Source organism: Tyto alba, unplaced genomic scaffold (assembly GCF_018691265.1).
Source record: "Tyto alba isolate M040663 unplaced genomic scaffold, T.alba_DEE_v4.0 Super-Scaffold_19, whole genome shotgun sequence".
NCBI classification, from domain to species: domain Eukaryota; kingdom Metazoa; phylum Chordata; class Aves; order Strigiformes; family Tytonidae; genus Tyto; species Tyto alba.
The window spans coordinates 4,706,292-4,730,687 of NW_024881281.1; the positions used below are offsets into that span (position 1 = coordinate 4,706,292).

The window sequence follows — 24,396 nt, forward strand, 5'->3', positions numbered from 1 at the left end:
GCAATGGAGACAGAATTTTATAGCATAACTTTCTATGTGTATCCAACCTACTGCTGATAACATTTTCCAAATAAAATTTTAATCAACTGTTTTACCCCAGAAGCTTTCAGTGAAGGCGGAAACCTCAGGTTTTGATGATGAGCAATGCACAAACCATACCTGAGTATTTCAGAATGGGAATTAAGAAGAATTCCACATGGGGAGACTTCTCAATTTTGAGACTGACTTGTTCTGTATTTGTATAGAGAAAGCCTGTCATAGTAGCTGAAAAAGAGAAGAAAATGGGGATTTAATTAATTTTCTAAAGTTGTTTTAAACATACTTGACAATAAGCAGGGATAGATAAAACATTAAGAACTTTGCATGAGGATACAATAATTAGCTACTTACTGAAAGATTTATTGTCTAGATAACCCTCAAATTATATCTTTTGAAAAGTGGTATCTTCCTTATTTACTACTAAGCCAAAATGCTTTTCTCCTTGCTTTGTATAACTCCTATAGCAATAAAATAAAAACACAGGACAGAATGTTTATTGAATTACAAGTTTTCTTTCTTTAATTTAAATAAACATTGTATAAAAAGTACAGAATTATCTGCTCTAGTTATTATTCATAGTGTTCTTGATAAGAGCCTTTAGATAGGAGACAGCACGTGTGATCTGGCAGGGCTCTGTGGTCACAAAAGGAGGGTATTTTCTCAGCAAAGAACTTTTAGAAACAACCCCCCAGCTTCTTCCTCAGTTTTATCATACAGTTTTGTACCTGGACATTGGCACAGCACATTCCTTACATTTTTTTGTACCTTCCTCCTTTTATGGCTACACCTACAGAGCGACCTCAGTACAGCACAGAGATACTTGAACTTGTTTTCAGTGACAAGTCTATGCATAGCAACACTGAGTACAGCACAGGCTAGTTTATTCCAGTTCCTGAGTATATGTAAAGAGGTATTTTTTTTTTCTTTTTTGTACAAAAACTGGCACTCAAAAGAATACAAACGGAACTGCATAGTCCTGAGGCAATATTCTTTGTTGGCAGTTTCAATGCAAAATTAATCCGCAAAGTTGAAAGATTCCAAGACCACTGGAATTTTTCTTCTCATACTCACATATCCTACTAAGGCCAAACAATGCTCAGGTATTACACTGGTCTAGTGATACACATAAATGTCCTTCCCCTCAAATTCCTATGCCTTGTTAAAACATAACTGAATTGTGGATTTCAATTTGATCCCATTCATCCAGGCGATACGTGGTAGGAAACACAGGATGCGGCATTGACAGAAGACTGGTTGGGCAGCGAGAACCGTGTTCACCATTCCTGCAAATAGCTTTGCACTATCCTTTCCGCTGGAGAGTCCCCTCACGCTCTCTTCTGTGTTAAGAAAGTCTTTTGGATCATTTTGCCCACAGCGGGCTTAGCTGTAAGAATCCAATGCAATTCATATTATCATTCAGATGCAGAACAGAATTCACCTGAGTCTTTCCTAAATAGCACCTTTAAAACAGGCACCAAATTAATATATATGATGAAAACCCATGACACTGAAGACACATAATGTATTGATTGAAATTTAAAAGTACATAGAACAAATACTTCTTTTTATACATACACACATAAAATAGAACACTAAAAATATAATTCATGGTATTAGGTCATCACAGATAGTGAAATAAAAAGTGCTACAGAAATGCATTACCTCTGAATAATAAAAAATAAAGCTTTAAAAGTCTGCAATTGCATTGCATTTAACTTATTTTGTTGGTTTTGGGAAGAAATATTTCTTATTTTCCTGAAGTGGTTTAATATAGAAATTAATTTCCTTTTAAATGCAAAGAACTTCTGATGTGATAACTTTTTTTTTTTTAATGTAGCAAGATGCAACAGCATAGAAAAGTTGAGTAGGAAAACTGAGGACTTTGAGACTGAAACAAACTCAGAAATACTCTCCATCATGAATTATGTTTCTGCCCTATTATTTTATGGGAAGGCATATATACATAGTAATAAGTTAAAAGCTGTAAACACCACATTATACCCTAGGGATTACATACAGGAAAACGGATCAGGCAAAGCTAGTAAGACCAGAAGAGGCTTTCTCCAACTTGTGGGATCAAGCCTCCAATAACACTGACAGTCAATACAAAAGCTTCAAATGTATCCAGAACATTGTTATTTCAAAATACCATACTTCATTTAGTAGTCAGAATTGAAATGCCTTTCTTTTCTCCATGACAAGAATTTTTTTCAGTGTACAAAATGTTTCTCATGGGTTAGAGATTCCAAAAGACAGTGGATTGGAGTCACAATGACCTTAATTTTTCCACAAAAGGAAGTAATATTTCACATTTGACCTTTTTTATCCAGTAAAAAGTCTAGAGCCAAGTTTGAATAGCGTCACGGAAATTTGGACAGCAACATTTTTCAAGAGGCTCAAAATTGAACCAGTGAAATAGTCCATTTTATTTTAGTTTAGCTGCCCTGATTAAATGGGTTAAAGTCATCAGACCATGTCACTGAAAGTTTGTGTTCCAGCTGGTTACAGCTGTCCAAAATATCAACAAAGCTTCCAGCATCCACTGCTGATGATTTTAACCTTCAGAATCACATATCAAAAATACAGCACAACTAAACAGAAGTCTCAGGCAAATCATCCATTTCTTCAAACGTATTCAGGGTGTTTTTGCTATTAGTTCTTGAATTATCTTGAACTTTGCTTGGATCTGCAAAAAAATGCATTATAAACAAAACAGGATATGGTAGAAACTGTATATGAAAAATCAAAGTTTGCACATCTATTTTGTTGTTATAAAACACCCATTCATTTAAACATCGAAGTTGTCAGTTTACTACCATACCTTACACAGAAATTTTTCTGTTTGCCCCTTTTCATTATTACTGAGCTCATTCTATTAAGCAATATAAATGCTAGTTGAGTCAAGAACAAACTTCAGAGCAAGTCTCCCAGATCCTCATATGCCCTTGTCTTTAACTGTGGTGCCTGCTGCCAGAAGAACATCTGACACCTCAAAGTTCGGTCATTTCTCTATTACACTTCCAATACCGTCAGCAGATGGGTGTCTTGAATTTCCTGGTCAACATTCATAAGAGGCAACTTGTCATCCAATATATATTGCAAAACATAAACATGAATGTTCTGGGGTTAAAAACAGTAGACTATAGTATTGCAAGGTAGAATCAGTCCAATTTATTGACAAATTCTGCAATCTTATATGTAACTATTTAAGAATTAAATGTACTTTATGTCAACTTCTTGAAAAGAATATTTTCTGTCTATTAAAAAGTTCTCCAGCCTTATACCATTCAGATGCCATAAGAGAATGTAAAACTTAGATCAAACATAACTGCTTAAAGAAAAATAAAGAAAAGGTAAACCCACCATGTTTTGGCACCAAAGTGTAAATAGTGAAAGTTTGTAACTAACCCTCTCTCAAAATCTTTAAACATCATTTAACACCCCTACCATATTAGCCATGAGTTTGCCTAGCAGTAAAGTATGGTTGAGTATCTAGATTATGAGAGTTTATAGTTTTAAAGATATAAAACTATATCAAAGCATTTCTAAGGAAAAAGAAATTATTTCACAAATATGGTGGTGTAAAATTCAACAGTACCTGTTGGCCCTGGATCTTCATTAATAAATGAAACGTGTGTTTTCCATTCGGTCCATTTTACTTCATTAATCCTGTTTATATTGTATAAATTGTGTTATTAACATGTATTATCTCCCAACTACATAGCTACACTTCCCCTTTTATATTTTTATTCCTTCTTGGGATTGTGATACTTTACCATCAACACCTGCTTTGGTAGTACTAAAAGGCTGAATGTCTTTTGCAGTGTTATGTACTATGAAGATGAGAAAAATACTAAGACTACTTTATAATTTCACAGATTATGAGTACAGTCTTGAAACTCACTTTAAATATTTAAGTATTTTTCACAGAACAGCATAGTAATGTATTCTTCAATATGGTAGTCATCAATTTGCAATAATTTAAATATAATTACTTTTAACCTAACATTCAAAGATTATAACAAAGTGACATTTACTGCAAGCAGATTTTTATACTTGTACATTAAAAACATAAGAAGTTGAAACTCTGTTTTCTTACCAAAAAACTATATGTAAAAAAACCCCTATGCATTTTCCCTGTTTTTTAAGCAATTGGTCACAATTGAAAAAAAAAAAAAAAATTGAATTTTTGGACACCCACTATAATTTGTAGACATGTAGAAATATTTTAAAGAGACTCTTGAGGAGAAATAACCTTGAAGAAACATACAGAGCAGCATTGATAGCATAGTATTCCAGATTTGCTTTACCTTAAACACACCCTGGTGTCATTTTCAGCCACTTTACACCGTTCTCCAAGTTGAAATTTTTTCCTCAAACATTTTGGTAAGAATTTTTCAAATTCCAAAATAGTTCTGGCTCTCTATTAACAATAGATAGTAACACGAGTATGGTTAACCATATTCAAAATAGTCAGATTTCATAGCATATACACTTTGCAGGCTCCATGTTTCACCAAAACACACCATACCTCCGTCCACCATCCAATAACCAACACTGACTCCAACAATAGCAAATAATATGGCATGCCACTTATTTGACCTGTACAAATAGGGAGTCCACAGTTTTCTCTAGTTAGTCCCACTGCAGAAGGCATACTCGGAGAAGAATCAAGAAATCTCATTCTAGACTAAGTGTTAAGGGTTTAATGCCGACACTTCCATGCAACACCCTGCCACAGGGATATATATAACCTGTAGTGGGATGCTGCCCACCACAGAAAGCAACTCCAGTCCTAATTATGACTATGTTCTCAATGACAGCCTGGAACTGAGAGCTATCTAGCTTTGCTAGAAGACCAGGCTCGGATAAGGTATGAGAAACTGGAATGAACTCATGCATTGCTCACACTCAAGGGATGGAATAGCAGAGCATGCTGTGCTACAGGTTTCTGCGTGGATAGTGAAACACCTTCCTCCTGACATATCAAGGGGAATGAAAATCATAAAGATATGTGACAGTGCATGAAGTTGAAAATCTGAGCCATAAGATTACCTTTAGGAGATAGTTGTTAATTCTGAAGTTATTATGATAACCTAATACTAAAATTGCTTATTTCATTATTTGTACACATATACAAATGGGGATTATCATTGTTAATACCTAACCTGTTCTGTCAGCATGATAAGTTACCATAGGTACAGCTTAAAAGATTTCAGCCAATGCATCTGTACTTCACTAAGCAAACTCACAAACAAACCTGGAGTTTCCAGATGTGCTCACTTTCTTTAGAAATATCTTCCACTGTTTCTCCCATTAATGCAATCAGCATGTTCAAGAGGAGAACAAAAGTCAACACAACATAAGTTATGAGGAGAAGAAGAAATAGTACAGGATACTTTGAATTTTGCTGGATCTCCAGATCACCCAGTCCTAGGGTGAGTTTAAAAAGATCCATGAGAACAGGTCCCAGACTGCTGTTGGAATGGCATTCACTGCCATCTTGGCAAGTTTCAATTAGTGCAGCAAGAGCTGAGAAGAAAGCATGAGAAAATTTTAATCACAATAATGCTTTATGTACACATGGCATTTTATCCTAAAGGATTCAGAATGCACTGCATAATTAAGAGCTAGAGCTGCCTGTCAGTATACACAGCAGCAGCTAGATGCCAGATTAACAGGAAGGTGAAAGAGCCCACATCCAAATGAAATTGCAGTCAATTGCTCAAGACTCAAATTACTTATCTGTTCAGATAGTCTCTAGACAGTTTAAATCTCTAAACTTGGCTTTTTATTATCCAGAAGAAACCCCAGCATGAGCTCTCATCACAACAATAGGGTTCTTATTCATAATAATGCTAAAATTTTTACTCACACAGAGCATCAGTGCTTTTCTCCAGTAATATTTACCTACGCCAAATCCCAGCAAAAACACGATATAGACAACTAAAAATTTTATCACATCTTGCAGGATGACCTAAAAAATTAAATTAAATATTTATCAGAAATGAAGATTGAGAATTAGTTCTATGCTTATGAATTCTGCAGGGATACAGGTGTGGTACACACTAAAAGTATCGGATTGCTTTCATTAAGCAAATTGGTTGTAGTCTCTGATTTTTTATTTAATGACTGAGTGCCTGGTGTGTTGTCCGAGGGTGACTAACAATACAATATAGGCATTAAAGCATATGATGTAATTAAATAGCAGAACAACATTAGCTGAAAAACCACAAGTTACTTAAATATTTAATATAATAAAGTGTTCATTTTAAGATATAAACTAGTTTTTGCCATTGAAGTTATATAGTGTATTCTGTTGAAATAATACATATAAACTGAAAATAAGACATTTCAATATGAGCTATAAAATACGTCCAAATTGCCGAATATGCTTGATTGGGATTGTATTATAACAAGGAAGCATCATAACAAGGCAGGTAAAACAAAAGAAAATAAACTTGCCTTTTGAATCATAACACTGTAAATGCCCATGGACTGGAAACCTCTGGTGAAATAGAGCATATTAGCCCATCCTAGGGCCATTGCCAAAACAAGACACACGAGGTGTTCTTTGTAGGAAAACAAGTACAAAAAGACAGAGAAGATCACAAGCAAAGCTTGTATAAAACTGTTAAAAAACAAACACATGTATGTAAAAGGGAAATTACTAGCACAAAACCAACAACATAATGGAAAAATAAGAAAACAAGACTTCTCTGCTTCTTATGCTTCAATTCTAATTTCATACTGCATTCTATTCTCCCCTATAAACATTACCATTATATCTTAACAATAAAATGGATGAGTGCAGGTAGTATATTAACATATTAGGACTACATTTATTAAACCTTACTTTAAGTGAATTATTCTCCCCAAAATAGTTGGTCAATGCAGATTTTGCTGACGAAGACGTTAAGAATTCTTAATAGTATCTTTGAAGCTATTTAATTCAAGCTTTAGCTTGTTAGAATCATTACAGATTTTCCATGAACAAGGAAGATACTAGGAGAAGGTGTGATGTGCTGTGATAGGATGTAGACCAGATTCTCAGCAGCCCAAGATTCATATCAGTGTGGTTGTAGGAGGCAGAAGAAAGGTAGAGTTAAGCCACCTATCTTTTTATTGATCCTACAATCATATGCTAGAAATGAGAGGGAATCATCTGTGCTTTATCTAGGTCAGCTGATAGGATACTCCCATCGTCCAGCTGAACCAGCTTTATGCTATTTTTCCTTCCTGAAGGAGTCGAAAGGAGTGTGAAACTCTATCTGTTTTTTAACCAGGTTTTTTAAACTCATTTGTGTATATACAGCTCTAAAGAGATACAGCACCAGGAGAAGCTAAAGACAGCATTGTACTTTTGGAAAAAATCCAATCCATAGACATCAACTTCCAGTATTGTTACTGACCTGTGCAACCATTAGAGTGTGTTACAGAAAAGCTGCACATGAGATTAGGTCCATCCCTTTAAAAAATGATAATCTAGAGAAAAAGTGAGCTTCTGCTACAGGAGCACATTCTCTGTGACCATGAGATAATCATTTAATATATAGTATAAAATATATGCGTGACAGACTTACAATGCAAAGTGGAACCACGCATCAGAGAGAATTGACTGCAAGTCTGAGGGCCGAAGCAGAAAGATGGCTACACTCTACGTAGACAGATATATAAAATACAGAAATGGTAGTAAGAAAAAGTAGGCTGCAAAATCAATTTTTCAAAATAATTGAAGTTAGTCTTCTAAAAAATCAGTCTACTGATAAGACATAACTGCTAGAATTAAAAATCTTCTTATATGGCTGTAACTTCAAAGTCTAAATTTCTGTAATCTCTGGCATAATTTAACAGTTAGTTAGTGGTTTTAATTACTTATAGTATACGGTTAAAATTATACCATGTTTTTTTTTCTCTATTACAAGTTATAATTGAACAGTGTCCTTAAAGCCAGTAATTTGACAACATCAATGTCAAAATCTGTCACAGACCTGTAGGAAATAAATACATTATTTTTAATGCCTCTGGATTTTCTGTCAGAGACGTAAAATATAAAATCTCTGTCTTGAGAATTTGAAAGGAAAAAACCCTCATATTTCTGCACAGAGCAATACATTTATATTCAAATATATATTCCTGGTGATTCTGAAAAAGTGATGTATTGTGCCAAAGACTTCTAGACATTACACATATAAAGATATTCCAAACATTTCAAAAATCATCATCAGTGTATTCATAAATCTAGAGAAGTTCTTTACCTATTTTGTTACGTATTTGTTATCAAAAAGTCTTACCTCTTTTATGGCTAAAAATATTGCTCCTAACATAACCATCACCTGTCCCGATAACTGCAGCCATCCCACACCACGTGTAAGAGCTAGTGGATAAGGTGGAGCCTGCAAGACAGGTCCAAAATAAAAGACTGAGTTCCACACCTGAAGGGTAAAAGGCAAAGTAACCGGAAGCCTCGTGTATGTAGCGCTCTGGGTGCACAATTTCTTCCCTTTCACTGGGAGTTTTCTTCATGGTGGATTTACAGAATCTCCCCATTAACATGTATATTTGCCACAAGTTTCTTTCTTAAAAGAAAAACAAAAAACCCTCCCCACATTTTTAGAAATTTAACTACCTGTCTTTGTATTATGGATTTGTGTTTGGGGTCACTTTCACAAAATGCGTATTTCCTTTATTACAGCTGCTCTTCCTTCCAGATGCAAAGACCTGATGTGGGAGAACCTGGTCTCACTACAGCCAGATATTCTGATATTTGTTTTTAGCTTAGCATTTAAAATACAATTCAAGAAATACTATTGCATTTGAAATCAATAAAATTTGGTGAGATTAAGTGGCTGTACTCACTTCATTTTCATTAGGCCTGTGGTAGGAAACTAACGTTAATGTTACATTGTAGAGGAAATAAAACCAGCATGACATAAAAAACATGTGTCGTGCAAACTTCTTCCATTTCATTCGCAGGAGTGAATTCAGAGGTTCCAAAGTCAGCATTTCATGACGATTCTGTAGAAAAATAAACAATTAAGTTTTGAACTTGCCACTTACTAGGACACTGAGATCTTCAGGCATGTATTCTGTGTATTTCGTTCAGTATCTGTCATTGCTGATCTCGAAACACATCTATGCTCAAAGATACATATCAGTATATCAGACCCTAACCTGACAGGATACAGTGGGACTACTGACTCATGCTGGGTTAACCTGCCATACTGTGGTAAATTATGATTGAGCTAAAACTGTAGTGTCAACTTTTAATCTTGCTTCCTATGGAAGTTTTATGACTGTATTTGAATTTAGCAAATGTAAAATTCTGGCTTTGAAAAGCTAACATTCCTAAACACCTAAAATACATACCTGTTAAGTAAAGTTTATAACTTTAGGCAGCGTATTCTTGTGAATTATTTCCGTTTGCTTGCCCTGTTCTCATGCGTTATTTTAGGCAGCTGCTAGTGGCCATTTCATGGGGACAAGACACTGGCTTTGGTCTCACCAGCTAGGCCACATTTATGTTCCTATGCAAGGAAAATTAATGCTTCAAATGTAGAAAAAGCACTCCTAAAATGCTTAGCCTGTGTTTCAGGAGCTGAATGCATATTCACTTACAGTTGACAATCTACAGAGGTATAAAATTCATCTTGCTCCTGATACAAAACAGAACGAAAAATCACTGTTTAATCTTTTACAAGTAGTTCAGTCAAATGTGTAGGGTAATACATCTGAAATGAGTGTACTGCTAAAATATATATATATATTTTAGAAACAGTTAACTTACACCAATATTTGTATTATAGACAATAATTTCCAATACTGAATTGTCTGCGGTGGTATCTAGTTCTGTCAGATCATAAAGAGAAGATTGAACAGGACCATAAGCCCAGTCTGTGAATTTTCTTGACAGGCTCCTGTTAGGCTTATCTCTTATCTCTCTGCTCAGGATGTATTTCAGAATCTAAAACATTAACAGAATCATTTATAAGCAGATGTGTTCTTCATGGGAAAGGAGAAAGCACACATACATACTTGCCAAAACCCCTACCTTTTGACTATCACATTTTCTACATAATGCAATTCAATGTATTTGTAATTCTGTTATTCAGTAAGAGGTGTTAGAGATGACAGACCTCTAGGAAATAAATGCAGTATTTTTAATGCCTCCCAATTTTCTGTCAAAGACATTTTTCTAAAGGATGAAAGCACAATTTTCCATGTGTTCACATTTATATCTTCCTTTATCTTAATCAATTACTTTCTAAGTTATCCCATTGTTAATTCTTTACTACAATACAGTTGATTTATGAGAGCCAAATTCTACAGCAGCATAACAGAGCAGTTCTAGTGAGCTTTCTGAAGTTACTCAAAGACTGTATATTGTGTAAATGTATTATTGTAATAAATGCAGAATTTCTGAGTTTCTGTACAAAAGAAGGATTTTTAAGGCTGTTTTTAAACATCATGTGTATTTTGTACAGAGAGGGTTTGTTAGAGGGAAACCGTAAAGGGTAGAAGCAACATTGCAATAGAAATATTTGCTTTTATTTAGAACAAAATTAGCTCACTGAATGCTACCAATACACAGTACAGCATAACCAGCATGAAAACTACATTTCAGAGCACTAATATCTAAGTACATAGATGGCCTTGACTCTTTCTCCATACTTAATTTCTCTTAGATGCTACTGAAATAATACCCACCTCTAATTTCCCAGTTTTTGCAGCTAACTGTAGTGGTGTCAAACCCTCCTTATTCCTTGTTGTTTCCAAATTTCTGTCCTTACTTCTCAACAAAATCATATCATACATTCTGATTACAAAGTCATTCTGGGTTTTAGAGTCCTCTGCCACAGTAACTAATGCATGGAGGATATTGTTTCCTCTGGAATCCTGAGAAGTAATATTAGTCCTGGTATTGTCCATTAACAGCTGAATTATGTCTGGCTGATTGGTACATGCAGCTAATGCCAGTGCAGTTTCACCTACAAAATTATAAAATGTAGCATGTGTTCATGTTTTATTACAAGCATTCAAATTATATTATAAAAGAGTGACTGTTACGCATTTTAATAAATGAAATCACATTTACATATTGATTGTATTGAATTCAGCTCTTGCTTAATAAAAGTTTAATTTGCATGAAAATAATATTTGGAGAAAATCTTCAAAAACAAAGTTGTTCCATTGTATTTGCCATCCAGCATTTGCATTTTTTTGGTAAATGTTTTACAATTATTTCTGTTTATAATATATTGATTTCTGGCAAGTTACTTTTATAAAAGGTACTGTGCCATTTTTATATCTTGTGATGTGAGTTTCCTAATGTAGGCTTAGGTACAGTAATGATTCACACCTGCCTGTCTTCCATACTGTCTTAATCGTTTGGATATTCCTTCCTAACTTTTCCAGAGACATTGCATTTCCACTTACCAAAATAAAAGCCTTCATGCTTATGTTTGGGATTAAAGAAAATACCCTGGGCGTGAGCATTGACATCAGCTCCTTTTTCTATAAGGCTCTGAGTTATTTCATATTGTCTTCTTTCAATGGCAATATTTAGAGCTGTCTGGCCTGAAACAACACACACAGGTATTTAGCACTGAATCGCTTAAGCATGTTGTGAAACGTTAATGATCTTTCACAATGGATAACACCAGTGATAATGAATAAAAGTTGGTTTGGGAATTTAAAACATCATTAGAACATTTGAAGAAAACATTACTTTTATGGATGGTATATTTAACCATATACCTGAAATTGGTATCAGATGGCAATACCTTTATATGCTTCTTCTGTGTATGCTGCATTGATAAATCTCTCCAAAATACCATTTTCTTCTGCAAAGGATAGCAGCGTATTCACTATCTCATTTGTGTTTTGGTTGATGTTCAGCAGAGCTTTCATCAGACAAGTTTTGCCGGTATCTGAAGCTGTGAATTTTTTCATCAGATAATCTACAAGAGTGAATTTTCAGATTTGATCATTATTTATTAAAGTGGCTGGAAAATAATTCTAATCTTTTGTTTATTAGGGGTGGAACCTGAGGGATATATAGGAACATAATTTTTTTGCCAAACAATTACTCCTATTCACTTTGTATTTGAGCTACGTATACTTGGTGAGACGACACATTCGGAGATGTGGTACTAATTAATAATACACTTGGTTTTTCTTTCAGATGTCCTACTGCCATGGTAACTCCAGAACACTTTCCTAACTCCTCTGCCTGTTCTGTCATGATGCACACATGATGAGCCCTGTCTATACTGCAATTCAACTGCAGTTTGGATAGAGACATCAGCTTGGGCTGCAGAAGGCTAGCCTAGGTATGGTGATAGGAATACAGTGTAGACAGACTCTCCGTGTATCGTAAGTAGGAAACAAATACTCTCCAGTCTTGCCTCAGAGGCAGCAAGGAGGTAGCTGATTGAATAACTTCAGCTTTCATTTAGAAATATGAAATGTGGCATACATTACATTGCAAACAAATGACTGCAAATTCACAGGCAAGTAGCTCCTGCACAGATACACTTGTCAGTTTTAGACTACACAAATACTGCCAGAAGAGCTAACAATATTCCTTCAGGTAACTCAACAACTTACCTGGCACAGTCATGTTTGTACACGCATTTGATCGTTCCTTCAGCTCTGCGAGCAGACATTGCAATTCCTCTATATTCCCCTCAGATACTGCCCGAAATATGTATCTTTTCAACTTCTTCCGGGCACTAGTCTGCTCAGGTCCTTGTGATATATTAGCACTGAGTTATAAGAAATAATAATTAAATTGCTGATTTGATTTACTGTGTTTTATTTTGTATATAATAGGAAAAAGAAATACAATTACTTGACCCAGACTACACATACCTGCCCCACTTCCATATATAACTTGGCACAGATCTCTCAATGTTTCTGCAGATTGCTTATTTGCAGATAAATGGCTATGGAGAGGGTTTTGTATAATAAAAATGTACATTTTTCAAGTCTTTTATTTGCATTTTTTTTCCAGTTTATTCATTCTTCTATAACAGAGGCTCAGAAGCACTTTGCTTCTCTGATCTGTCCACAACTAACTGACTTCAGTGCCTGAAGCTACCTGACGCTGCACTCCAGCTGCACCCATCCCACTCACAGCAAAAGATATACACAACTTTCCTGATCATACATTATTCTGGAATAAGAATGATTTAGTATTTTCCCCCCAAATCGGAAATATTCCTATCTCATGCCTAGTTGTGCACAGTGGTTAGTTCCTGTGTTGTCATCTAGGAAACAGACATTATGTATATGAAGAATCCTTATACTAAATATCAGATTTGAGAAAAGCAGAGGTTTGAGTTGATAATTTCAAAATTTAATTATTGAGGAATCAGAAATGCGTGCACACATATGACCTTATTTCTAAAACATGTCAGGCAAAAATAGGTAGTATCTACCCTATCATAAGCTTAACCCATTGAAAATGAACTAATACTTCATGTCTCACTCTCGTCTCCACTCACCAACAACTGTCTACATTAGGGCTATATTCCGTCGCATCATCCTGGAGAGACTGTGGGGAATCCATATCCTCCCCATTTCCAGATGCACTATAGAAACAGAAAAGCGTAAGTGCTAAGTTGGAAAGATATTGGAAGCCATTTTGGCAAATTGCATGAAGAATTAGTCAATACTAAGCAGCAGTATCTACACTAGAGCTGAAATTAGCCTGATTTGACATTGTGCTTTTTAATTCTACCATTTTATCTCCCCCATGAATTTCAGTGAGTAGTAAAAATGAAGAGACCCACAGGATTTTATTATATTTTAAAAAAATATTAGGAAAGCAACCCGTTTCATGTTTTACTATGCTAGTTCATTACAGATCTTGAAACTGTGGGAAGTTTTTTCATTTTTTTTAATGATCACTGCTTTTTCTACATCATCATGAATGCTTGACGCTTACATTCTTCCTTTTCACATGCTTAATTTGTCATCTGCCACAAAACAAGTGCTAAATCAGTAACAATGCATGCATTGCAACTACACAATGAAAGTGATTTACCTAAAGATTTACTGCACTGAACACTGTAGGCAATTCAAGAGCATTTTGCAGCTGACTTGAAAGCTTCAGCTAAAAGAAATTGAGGACTGGGCCCTAAATACATATTTAGGTAATAAATTTAAAGGATTTAAATGGCATTGGTATTTTGTAATTGCTCTACTGCATTTCCAGACATTGCTGCTAAAAGCGTATCTGACTTAAAAACTAAGTTATAATTTTTCTTACTTGTATTTTTGTTTTCTATAAGGTACAGATTTGATGAACTACCTCTGATTAATAACTTAGGGAGTCTGAACTATTAATTTTTGACAAAACAGATGTATGGACAGTAACATAAGTATTCAGTAATGCAGGGATTCAGCATTGCTCTGCAGGGATTCCCCTCCCTTTGAAATAAAACTGGTAGCTCAGGGTCCATTCTTATTCAGTCTATCACTTCTCTGCAGAAAACCATGAGGAATCTGGTGACAAAGCGTATGTGTGTCTTGTGCAGGTCAGTCCCTGAATGACAGGAAGAAATTTGGATACCTCTCCTCCGAAACCAAAATGAGACAGTCAGCTAACTCCAAAAAGCTGACCAGACATCCATCAAACAAAAACATTTGGCCATTCTGGGCTTATGCTATATTTGATGCATATTTCCCTTATTCAAAATTATTGGCTGTTAGTATCCCACACATTTTTTAAAAAATAAGTGTATTCTTCCTTGTCATAATTTTTCTCTATTCATTCAGCATAAATAGCTGCCTTTAGATATTTCAGATGCAGCATCTTCATGTTGTTTGATTGTTAATGAGCAATATAGAGAGAGGATGTCAGCTCACAGCTGGGAATAGGGCTTGCTAATTTAAGATGTGGAGTTCACACAGTAGAAAATACAGAAATGAGTGCATGGAGTTTCTCCTAACATATCGTAAATAAGAGGCTAAGATTAAAAGACTGTACTGACTTTAAATTTATTAAAATCTGAGGCCTGATTTATTCAGTGTAAATAGCAGCAGTAGATAAACTCAAAGATAAGTCATCTAGCAACAACTGACCTCCAATGGAGTTCTGTCTTTGAAGTGACCAAAATCTAAGAAAAGCCATGTGAAAATTTTAACTCTTAAGTCTAAAGAGAAATAAGGAGTAGCTGTTGAAAACAAAATAGATATATTTGCAGTATGATTGTTGCATATGCATCTATAACTTACCATGGACGAATATTTGAATCCATTGGTTTTGAAAACACAGGGGGAGATGTATTATTTGGAGTTGCATTGCTTTCAAAACCATCAATCTCCAGAAAAAAGTGTGAACTGTTGAACACAATGTATTTTAAAAATATTAGTGAAAAAAAGCAAGCTCAACCATAAAATAAGCAAAGCATTACATGCCTAGGGTAAGGTTGACATTTTATATTTTCTGGCATTATACCTAGTAGGACGCTGGAACAGAGGCTTATCTACTTTCCCCCGGGGGGATCCCAACCTCCAACACTGTGCCCTGCACTTTCATGCTGGCAGATGAGCAAAAGATCCCAAGATATTTTTAGGACACATGGTATCAGATCCTGACATGTCTAAGCAGCTACCCCAGCAGCCTAAAAACAGCCTTGCATTCAACTTCTGTGCAAGTAACACCACCAGACATTTATTAAACCGCCATACATGTATGCATACACACACATGCATATGCTTTTCAATCTACTGCATTCTAGTCCCTATTTCTCCAGCCAGGAGCTACCAGGATGGATCATTTCAAACCCATTAGCAGTGATTAAGTCAGAAAGTTTGAAAGGTCACATGTTAAATGACATCAGTCATTTCCACCATTCAGGACTGAATGTGCAATCTTGACAGTCATAATTATTTATAGGGAAAAGAATTGAAATTTGAAACAACACAGGAAAGAGAACATGAGAAGAATAGAAACATTTCACCCTTTAAAAGGCTGTAGAGTTGAGAGGCAGAATCAATGGCTTGGTATTACTAGGTCTCATTAAAACATTGCTACATTTCACCAAAGACAAGGGAGTTTCAGTGGAGGATGTAGCGACTCCCACATGGCTTATTGTTTAGAAACTATCTTACATTTCTAAAATGTTCCAGTAGTCACCTAGAAAACGTTTCCAATTCACCTAATATTCGTGGTTTAGTCCATAGGGTTGTTTTGGGTTTTTTTAACTGCAACTTCCCTAAAGAATCCTTTTAAATCAAAGTACACATACTGATGCTAGAACACAGTATAGTATTAGGACACTAGTGAACAACCTGTTGATATCTGCTAAAAATAACATGATCTAATGACCTTAGTTCATGTCATTTTCCAGTGCTTTGGTGATCCAAGTGTTAATTCACTCTGTGTAGTTGTTTAAACTTACACGACCTTTTAACATTTGAGATGTGCCTGTGAATGTATTCTAAGCAGTCAGCAAGTAAAATGCCACTTCTGCTTAGCAGGACTGTGTCCCTGAAATTACCTAAGCAGAGGGTGCTTTTACAGGAAAAACCTAGACAGAAAGAGAACCACTGCCCTCACTTATGCCACTATTTGGAAATCACTGTTGTTTCACTGGGGTCTGGATGTGGCAGAGAGACTAAGGAGGAGTGGAAAAAACATGGGTTCATCCTGCTTTTTTGCATTCCCTGACCATGAAGTGCTGGAGCTGTCCCAACAGACAAACATCTGTTGGATGCTGCAGTGAACCTCCATAAAGCCAGACATGCCAAACTCTAGCTTTGCTGGACCACGTCACTTGCACATGGCTCAGCACCAGGAAGGGATGGTGCGCTACAGGCTGATGGCTCCGAGAGCAGCTCCTGCTCTCCCAACAGTGTGTTCATGATGAAGATTTTGGCATCTAATAGATGTACAGCAGCTACAAAGGGAACCTTGTTTTGGAGGTTGACATACCTAACCTATCCTGGCATGTGGGTTATCTGGGGATACTACGGAGGAAAAAAAGAAAAATGCAAAAGCCACCGTGCAAAGAAGGTGGACAGTTGCCAACAAATACCCAAGTGCTTACGTGGCTATGGTGCACACTCTCAGGAACACTGCCCATAAATATAATCAGGCTCAGACAACGTTGGCAGCCCTCCTCCCAGCCTGCCTGTCGGTTTTCCTGTACTTAATTATATACTGTTAAGTCCACCCAAATACCAGGACCTACAAGAAGGGGAAGTCATTGTCTTTTGAGAAAGTGCCTATTGCCAGCGCATGTTGTCAAGTGAGAAATGCCACACGGGGAAGTGCATTAGTTGCTTAGTGGCACAGTATAAGGAAGCACTTTGAAGCAACAGAAGTACAGCAGCATAGAAACATATAATTAAGAGAACACGTTAAACCTCTGCATTAAAACTCACGTGATCTTCATTCCTTATATTATAGGAATGCTGTTGGCCACACCCTGAGCTCTTAGTTGAGAGGTGGGAAAAACCCCAAGGTTACTGTTACTGATGCTGCAAAACTGGCTGTGAGATATGAGCTTAAGTAATTGAGGGGTAGTGTTCGCCAGTATTTGTTATAACTACACAATCTTCCATGGAATTGCCCCTTTTTAAGTACTGGGTGTACAGTGAGCTGATCAGACACCTCATCTCCTCCTTACGCAAACAAAAAGCTTCTCTTTTAAATGTAATGACAGAAAGACAAATTGGGCCACCCAGGCAGTGGGTCTCAAATAACTAATGACACCATTTCTGTGGAAAGTGATTCCCCTGATTATTAAGAATTATAAATGTCAGAACAGCTGCAATTGCCTAGGCCATCAGAGTTTCAAAAATTGCCATAATAGCTAGTAATTAGCCACAGAGTGGAAAGTTTATGAATGAAAATTCTTCCTCGCTCTACAGTAACTTAGTTGACTTCAACAGCATAGTATATCAGGGATAAATTACTGCTTCTATTTCCCCATTCATATTAAATACAAGCCCTAATCCTTTTATTAATTCTGTAGCATAATTTAAGAATGCAAGTGAATATTTTATAAAATAAAATAATGAAGAAGCCTTGTTAATCAGAATCATGAAAAATAGAGTGAATTCAGGTTTCTGTGATAGAATTTTTCAAACCTCCTGCTCTCCCAGCCCTCATTTTTTTAATTCACCTCAGCCTCCATAACCTGTCACATTCCCATGTGAGGCTAGGTTTGAAATGCTGCCTTTCTTCAGGCCAGCATCTCTTACATAAAACCTGGTGTACCCTGCCACGTGATCTCTTTAAAAAAAATTACCTTTTCCTGTTGAAACACTGACCATCCTTGTAAGTTAATACAGGCATATTGGGTGAGTGTAGAAAGCACAGCTGATACGAGGCACAAACTTAAGACTGGTGCATGAGTGTGATGTCTCTATGATAACAGTTAAATATTTGTCCCATTAGGGTAAACGTGTTGTATGCCTACCTAACCAGGATATTCTTCAACTTCTAAAGAGCATATGTTTTTTCTTGAAGGCACATTGTTTTCATCAGGTCGGTCTCATTCATGCATGCACCGTGAATAAAGATGTTAGTGATATTTCAGTGCAAATATCTACTAAAGGAGATAAACCAAGGTTTAGTGGTTTAGACTGAGCTGGAGTCCTACCTTTTCTTTGTGGGAGTGCCTTCAGTCGGCTTTTTCTCTTGTTGGTTTGAAGGGGGAATACCAGATGGATTTGTTTTCTTGCCCATTAGTGGAATAATTTCGTTGTTATCTTTAATCATGTTTCTGCAGTAGATAGATTCACAGTTACTTAACTCCTGCTCATTTGAAGAAGGTATAGTGACCAAATTACCTATTTCCAGTCTCTTCACATGTAAGCACACAAATCTTGATATTTTGTCAAAGTTTTTCATTTTTCAGTTATTAAGCACATACACACAATTTCTGTGTCAAGGCTGGAGGGTATATTCATGACTGATTAAATTACATTCTAAGAAAAGTGCCAATAAAAGTGATACCATAAATCCAGGAAAACAATAAATTCAAGCATGTGCCTACATTAAACTGAAGGGAATCTGTCAATCACAATGACAGTGTATGTTATTTAGAGAAACAAAAAGAGCACAATGACTTTTATAAGTAGCATTAAAGTCTGTGCATATTTACAGATAATCTAAGTAGTCAGCTCTTACCCAAGATAACTTCAGGAAAGTGGTAAATTCCAGGAAGATCTGTGCAACAGATACAATATGTTGAAGGAAAGTTCCAGGTGTGAAGGGTAGTGATCACAAAAAAAGCCCTGAAACTTGGCATTAGGATAGCAGAAGCAACAGACAGACTCTGAATACAATGCCCAGACTGAGCTCAGCTAAACAATCACATGGACAACATCAAGGACTTTTGTGTCCAGGTGACATTTCTCAACATTTCTTCAGGGGAAAAGAAAAAATCATGACTCTTGGATGGGAACCATCATCACCACGTGACACAAAAGGATCTTAACGCATGTTATCTGCTTATAAACACCCACAGTATGAATTCTGTAAGTAATAATAACTATCTTCCTATTTCTCAATATACTACTCAAGGGCATAACTTTAAATTACCAAGGATAATTTGAAAGTGAAAAGGTGAATTGAGAATACTTTAAAATTCACTGAATGTAAAAATAGTAAGTTTTACAAGGTCATGAACCCATTCCCAAGGAAATCAGGGTAGTGCCCTCCATGCCCAAGGACAAATGATAAAAATCACTTCCCTGCAAGTTTGAATGAAATTAACTGCACATTTTAACTCTCCTACCTCCACTTTTCTTAATGTGGAAAATGTACACACAAACTTTCTACTTGTGTCAGTGTTGTCAATGTGCCTCAGCATTAGAATTTCTTCATTATGGGAATATCAAGATATAGAAAGCAGGTTGTGAAGCGAGTTGAAAAGACATGACACCTGGTATTAGAGACAAGACAGGCATACCAAACACATTGATATTTGAATGAAAATTTATTAATGCATAAAGAACAAATGTTTTAAGTATACTTGGAATTGAAAATTTCTCATAGAGAACTGAGAATTTACAGGGCCCAAACACATCTAAGTGCAGCTGTAATTTCTTGTCACTAAACAGAATAGAAATCTGAAATCTTGGAAAGTACTCCTCACCTTAAAAAGATTGGCTTAAAAAACAGTCACGAAAATTTATTATTGTGGTTTTTATCACTGGTAGATGTGTTCACACTACTGCAACTCAGAAATATGCCTCGTTTGGATGCATTTCCTAAGAATGCATATCACAACTTTCATAGAAATAATTTATAAAGGGCAAATATGACTTAGTACACTTGCATATGAAGTACACTGTAGCTTTCACTGCAGTAAATGCACAAAAGAACTGAACTTGGATATTACATATTCAGGGCAGGAAAAAGGGTTTTGTCTATGCCTTTGAAAATGCAATTCATGTAGTCTTAAGACACATGTTGTATCAGTGAATACACTGATAAACATTTAATCTAACACAGCTAAAACAAATGACTGTTGTCTTGCTTAGTTCATAAATAATTCTGCTATTTACTTCTTACCAAGTACTTTAAGAATACATAGCAGTTTATGAGCAAAGACATTTCCCATCCAGAGAAAGAGGCAAAGGTGATATCTGATATATATATATATATATATATATATATATATATATATAAAAAACATAAGGAGACTAGAATAAGATGGAGATGGGCATTAAATAGCTTCACAAAAGCAGCAACTTTAAAGGAAGAGAATAGTTGGAAACAGACTAATAGGTCAAAAAGCGTGTCAGCAAAAGGAGTTGCCAAGTTGAGAGGGACACAGCTGGTAGGTATGTGAAGTTGGAGGGGTCAGAGAGAGTGGTAGGAAGAGCTGGCGAAATAAAGACCAAGGTTAAAATTTTTTAAAGCACACAATGAACACAGGGAAGAGCCTCTCATTTGTGAGCAATGCCAGAGCTGCTCAGATATGTGAACACGTTTCTGTGTTGGCCATCTGCAGGGGGAGCAAGTCAAAGCCCCATCTGCAGCCAGTTTTCACCACAGAGATTTTAGCAATGACTTGAGAGCAGGCTACATCATTTAGGAGAGGTGAAAAATAATCAGATAGCATTGAAGTTGTATTGGATGATGAAGGACTACTGAGGCATCAGTGATTTAAGGAAAAAATTTGGGAAGGAAGAAGAGGAAAGATTCACTTTTGTATACATGGACTACATCTTTCAAAAGCACATAGGAGATTCAACTGTGTAGTTTCAGCTACAAAGACTATTTTAAATGAGATCTCAGAGTCTGCACAAGTAAATAACTGCAGGCACAACAGTAGAAGTACATTGCTACGGTGCTGAGGTAGCGTCTGTTTCTTACTTTTAATCACAATTAATTGCATGCTTAGATGAAAACCAGACTAGGGCTTTCATCATCATCTTCCAGTGCACTATCATTTTCTGTAATCTATGTCATATAGGGAAAAAGAGTGCAACTGTCTGAAGAATGTCAAATCATAAGTAGTGTAGCTTATGTAACCTGATATGGAGCGTCATCTTTTGTTGTAACTATTTTCTACTCCCATTATCTAGTTAATTGTTACTTGCAGGCCACCAGAGAAGTGGCTTATTTGAAGCGGGCAGTGAGACAAAAATACTGTGTTGATTTATAGTACTAAGAATTACTTTGAAGGGGATTCTGAGGACATTGATGACTTAGTATCTCACCTCCAGCATTTATCTGTAATGGTGAATGGGACTCCACCACTCCTACAGTAAGTGGCACTTTACACACTATCACAGACTCATCTTGTGCTTATCTGAGAACAAGAAAAATCATAGGTATATCTAACTCTATAGCTCAATAACACTATAAACAAAGTGGCTAAAGAGAATCCTACAAATCAAAAGAAACAATAAACTGTGATATCATGGGTCAGAAGTCTTCTATTCTTTCTTAAGGGCAGAGGAGTGGAAGTTACTACCAATAGCTGTTTCATTCACAGGATCCTTAGAACATCCCCAGCACAGACCATGATACTTTCAAGAACCTACAACCTAATTCTTACTAGCTCATAAAGAAAAAAAAACCCCTGCCCGAGGGGAAAGATGATAAAACTTCATTTTGACTTTTGTACATTATTTATGGTATATGAATCCTATCAGCAGAAAATTATACTTCATTGAAAGAGTTTCATCTTCCTATAAGATTTTTAAGCTTTTGAGGGGCATTAGTAGACATCAGGTGCTATCAAAAAGTCATTTTTTTCATGTCAAGAAATTTATTCTTTCTCAGGAAGGTTTTTCCTACCAGAAATTTTAAGAGACTCTATGAAAAGCAATGTTTTTCACTGAGGAAAATAATATTATTTACCTGCCTATCTATAGAAATAAAAAGAAAAAATTTTGCTGAGTTGAAATAAAAACTATTCTACTAGGCTAGGTATTTTACTTTGAACAGTCACTACTAACTGAAACCTTCAGTGGAAGATTAATGTATTATTTAAGTTTAACTTGTATCATAGTATTTTTTGGATCCCCTTGGCACAGAAATTAGGAAGTGTAATAGTGCATCAGGCTGGCAAATACGAACGAAATTAGGTCTATCTTTCTTTACTTCTGAATGCCCAAGGAGTCAGTGTGGCATGGCTCAGGAGAAAGACAGATTTATGAATTAGAAAACCAGAAATAAGCTCAACAGAAAAGCATCCTCCAGTTGAAAGGTTAGTCTCTGTCTCTTGAAGATTTCACTCTCTACACAAGCATCACATCTACACCAAACACCCACAGAAGCTCCCAGAGAACTTACCCTGCTTATGAAACTTGCATTTCAGCATAGACAAGGCGCCTCAGAATTGTACGAATGAAGTTCAAAGCGGGGGCCCACTGATGCTGAGACAACATCCAACGAAGCTAATCTGCCAAATGAGTAAACTATATTCAAGCTTGAAACTATCCTGAAAACGCAAAACCACCCTTCTTCAGTCATCCGGTTTGCTCAGCTTTTGGAAAGCACAGATAAGTACAGTGCCGGAGTACTGCAGCCTTACAGGGTTTGCTACAGCTGAAATTAGGGAGCAGAGAGAAACTTGCTAGACAACAAACTCTTTACTTCATAGCTGCCAAAGTGGGATGACACACACACACACGCAATAATTATATACTGAAATATTACTAATGCCAAGTCTCTCACAGATGACTTAATGGTAGCAGTAGAATATCTAAAACAATCACTGCTCTGCAGTTTACATACTGTTTTCAAAAGAAAATGGTTATAAGTTTGAATTTGGGTTGTAAATTACATCTCTTTATGTCATGCTTAGTTTATTATATATTATGGAACTACTCAGAAAGCACAAAGCAAAAATGAGAAAACTATCACGCTAAGTGCTCCAGAAAGCAAAATTTTTTGCTATTACTTTAAAAAAGTAGAAGCGGCCTTAGAAAAATCTTACACTTTCACAGTGATAATGTCAGTGAAAACATGGTGAGTGTGTTTATATCTTTCTATAATAGTTTTTGTTAATGTGTACCCTTAGGGTCTGCGAGAACACAAACAGGCATGTTTCGCATAAGCAGTACTGGTGTTACTTCTTGCTGTGCAAACTACAGGGAATGGCATTTCTCAGCTTTGCTAGCTTTGAGCTGTTGAGCAGTGGTTGATGCAGACTTCTGTTTTGGGACACGTCAGAAGAGTGACCATAAGTTCTTCTGCTCTTTTTATAGAGTCTTTCCATTATGATCAGAAACAGTGTTTGAAACTTGTGTGCCTTTGCAGTGAGGCCTAAAGAGATATACTTACAGCTGCCTGTCCTTCCTTTACTTGATTAATAGATGGGAGTTTAAGGGGAACTATGCAGGCCAGCAAAACAGGAATCTTTCTCCAACTGTAGACAAGGGAAGAAAGAGTCAAGTTTGGTTTGGTTTTTTTGTTTTTTTTTTTTTTTTTTTTTGTGAGAGGTAGATCAAAAAATTTGGAAATAAAACCAAAATATCTTAGGATATTAAGATCTAGAACCAGATATTTTAATCTGAAGAATATGGCTTTAAAATACATCTACAAACTGCAGGTAAATTCCTCCTGTTCATCAAGTAGATACCTTTAAAAACAGGATTGCTGAGTATTACATTTGTCTCAAATCTACTAGGTGAAATACCAGGAACCCTACACTGTTTCTGGTAATGAATCAGCTTCCCACAAGCAGTGTGGTGAAACAAGCCATGCCTAGGCCAGTTTGATTTGGCACTAGGGAAGACTTTTGGTTGGATGTGCTGAGCACACATCCAGCTTTGCCTGACACAAATTTATGATGGTATATTCAAAGCCCTGTACCAGGAAAGGTTGTTCACATCTTGTCAAATGACTGTCTAAGATAATATGCTACAATCTAA

The 24,396-nt window shown here is 36.1% G+C and overlaps 1 protein-coding gene across 6 annotated transcripts; it reads right to left on the minus strand.

Moving 5' to 3' along the window:
- Positions 1 to 117: 117 nt before the first annotated feature.
- TRPV3 (transient receptor potential cation channel subfamily V member 3) lies at positions 118 to 23,147 on the minus strand. 6 transcript variants are annotated; one of them, XM_033004836.2, is made up of 18 exons: positions 22,814 to 23,147; positions 18,660 to 18,782; positions 15,283 to 15,387; positions 13,548 to 13,634; positions 12,649 to 12,806; positions 11,823 to 11,999; positions 11,476 to 11,616; positions 10,747 to 11,027; positions 9,827 to 10,003; positions 8,899 to 9,057; positions 8,334 to 8,435; positions 7,623 to 7,696; positions 6,505 to 6,670; positions 5,950 to 6,016; positions 5,300 to 5,571; positions 4,350 to 4,462; positions 3,638 to 3,708; positions 118 to 264 (listed from the first exon to the last, which is right to left on the minus strand). In XM_033004836.2, exons 2-18 carry the CDS (start codon positions 18,776 to 18,778, stop codon positions 125 to 127), a joined length of 2,409 nt encoding a protein of 802 aa, XP_032860727.1. In that variant the 5' UTR covers positions 18,779 to 18,782; positions 22,814 to 23,147; the 3' UTR covers positions 118 to 124. The 6 variants fall into 6 exon arrangements, with proteins under 6 accessions (XP_032860727.1, XP_032860728.1, XP_032860730.1 ...); XM_033004837.2 differs by lacking the exon at positions 22,814 to 23,147 and adding an exon at positions 21,733 to 21,947; XM_033004839.2 differs by lacking the exon at positions 22,814 to 23,147 and adding an exon at positions 19,190 to 19,219.
- Between the last annotated feature and the right edge of the window lie 1,249 nt (positions 23,148 to 24,396).

What these genes read in the sequence shown, in the direction of transcription:
- TRPV3 (XM_033004836.2), bottom strand. Translation starts at nt 18,778, where the DNA reads ATGATTAAAGATAACAACGAAATTATTCCACTAATGGGCAAGAAAACA. An exon ending in TACAAACATGACTGTGCCAG is followed by an intron (nt 12,000 to 12,648) that starts GTAAGTTGTTGA and finishes TCACTCTTGTAG; the next exon opens with ATTATCTGATGAAAAAATTC. An exon ending in TATTTTTAGCCATAAAAGAG is followed by an intron (nt 7,697 to 8,333) that starts GTAAGACTTTTT and finishes CTGTCTACGTAG; the next exon opens with AGTGTAGCCATCTTTCTGCT.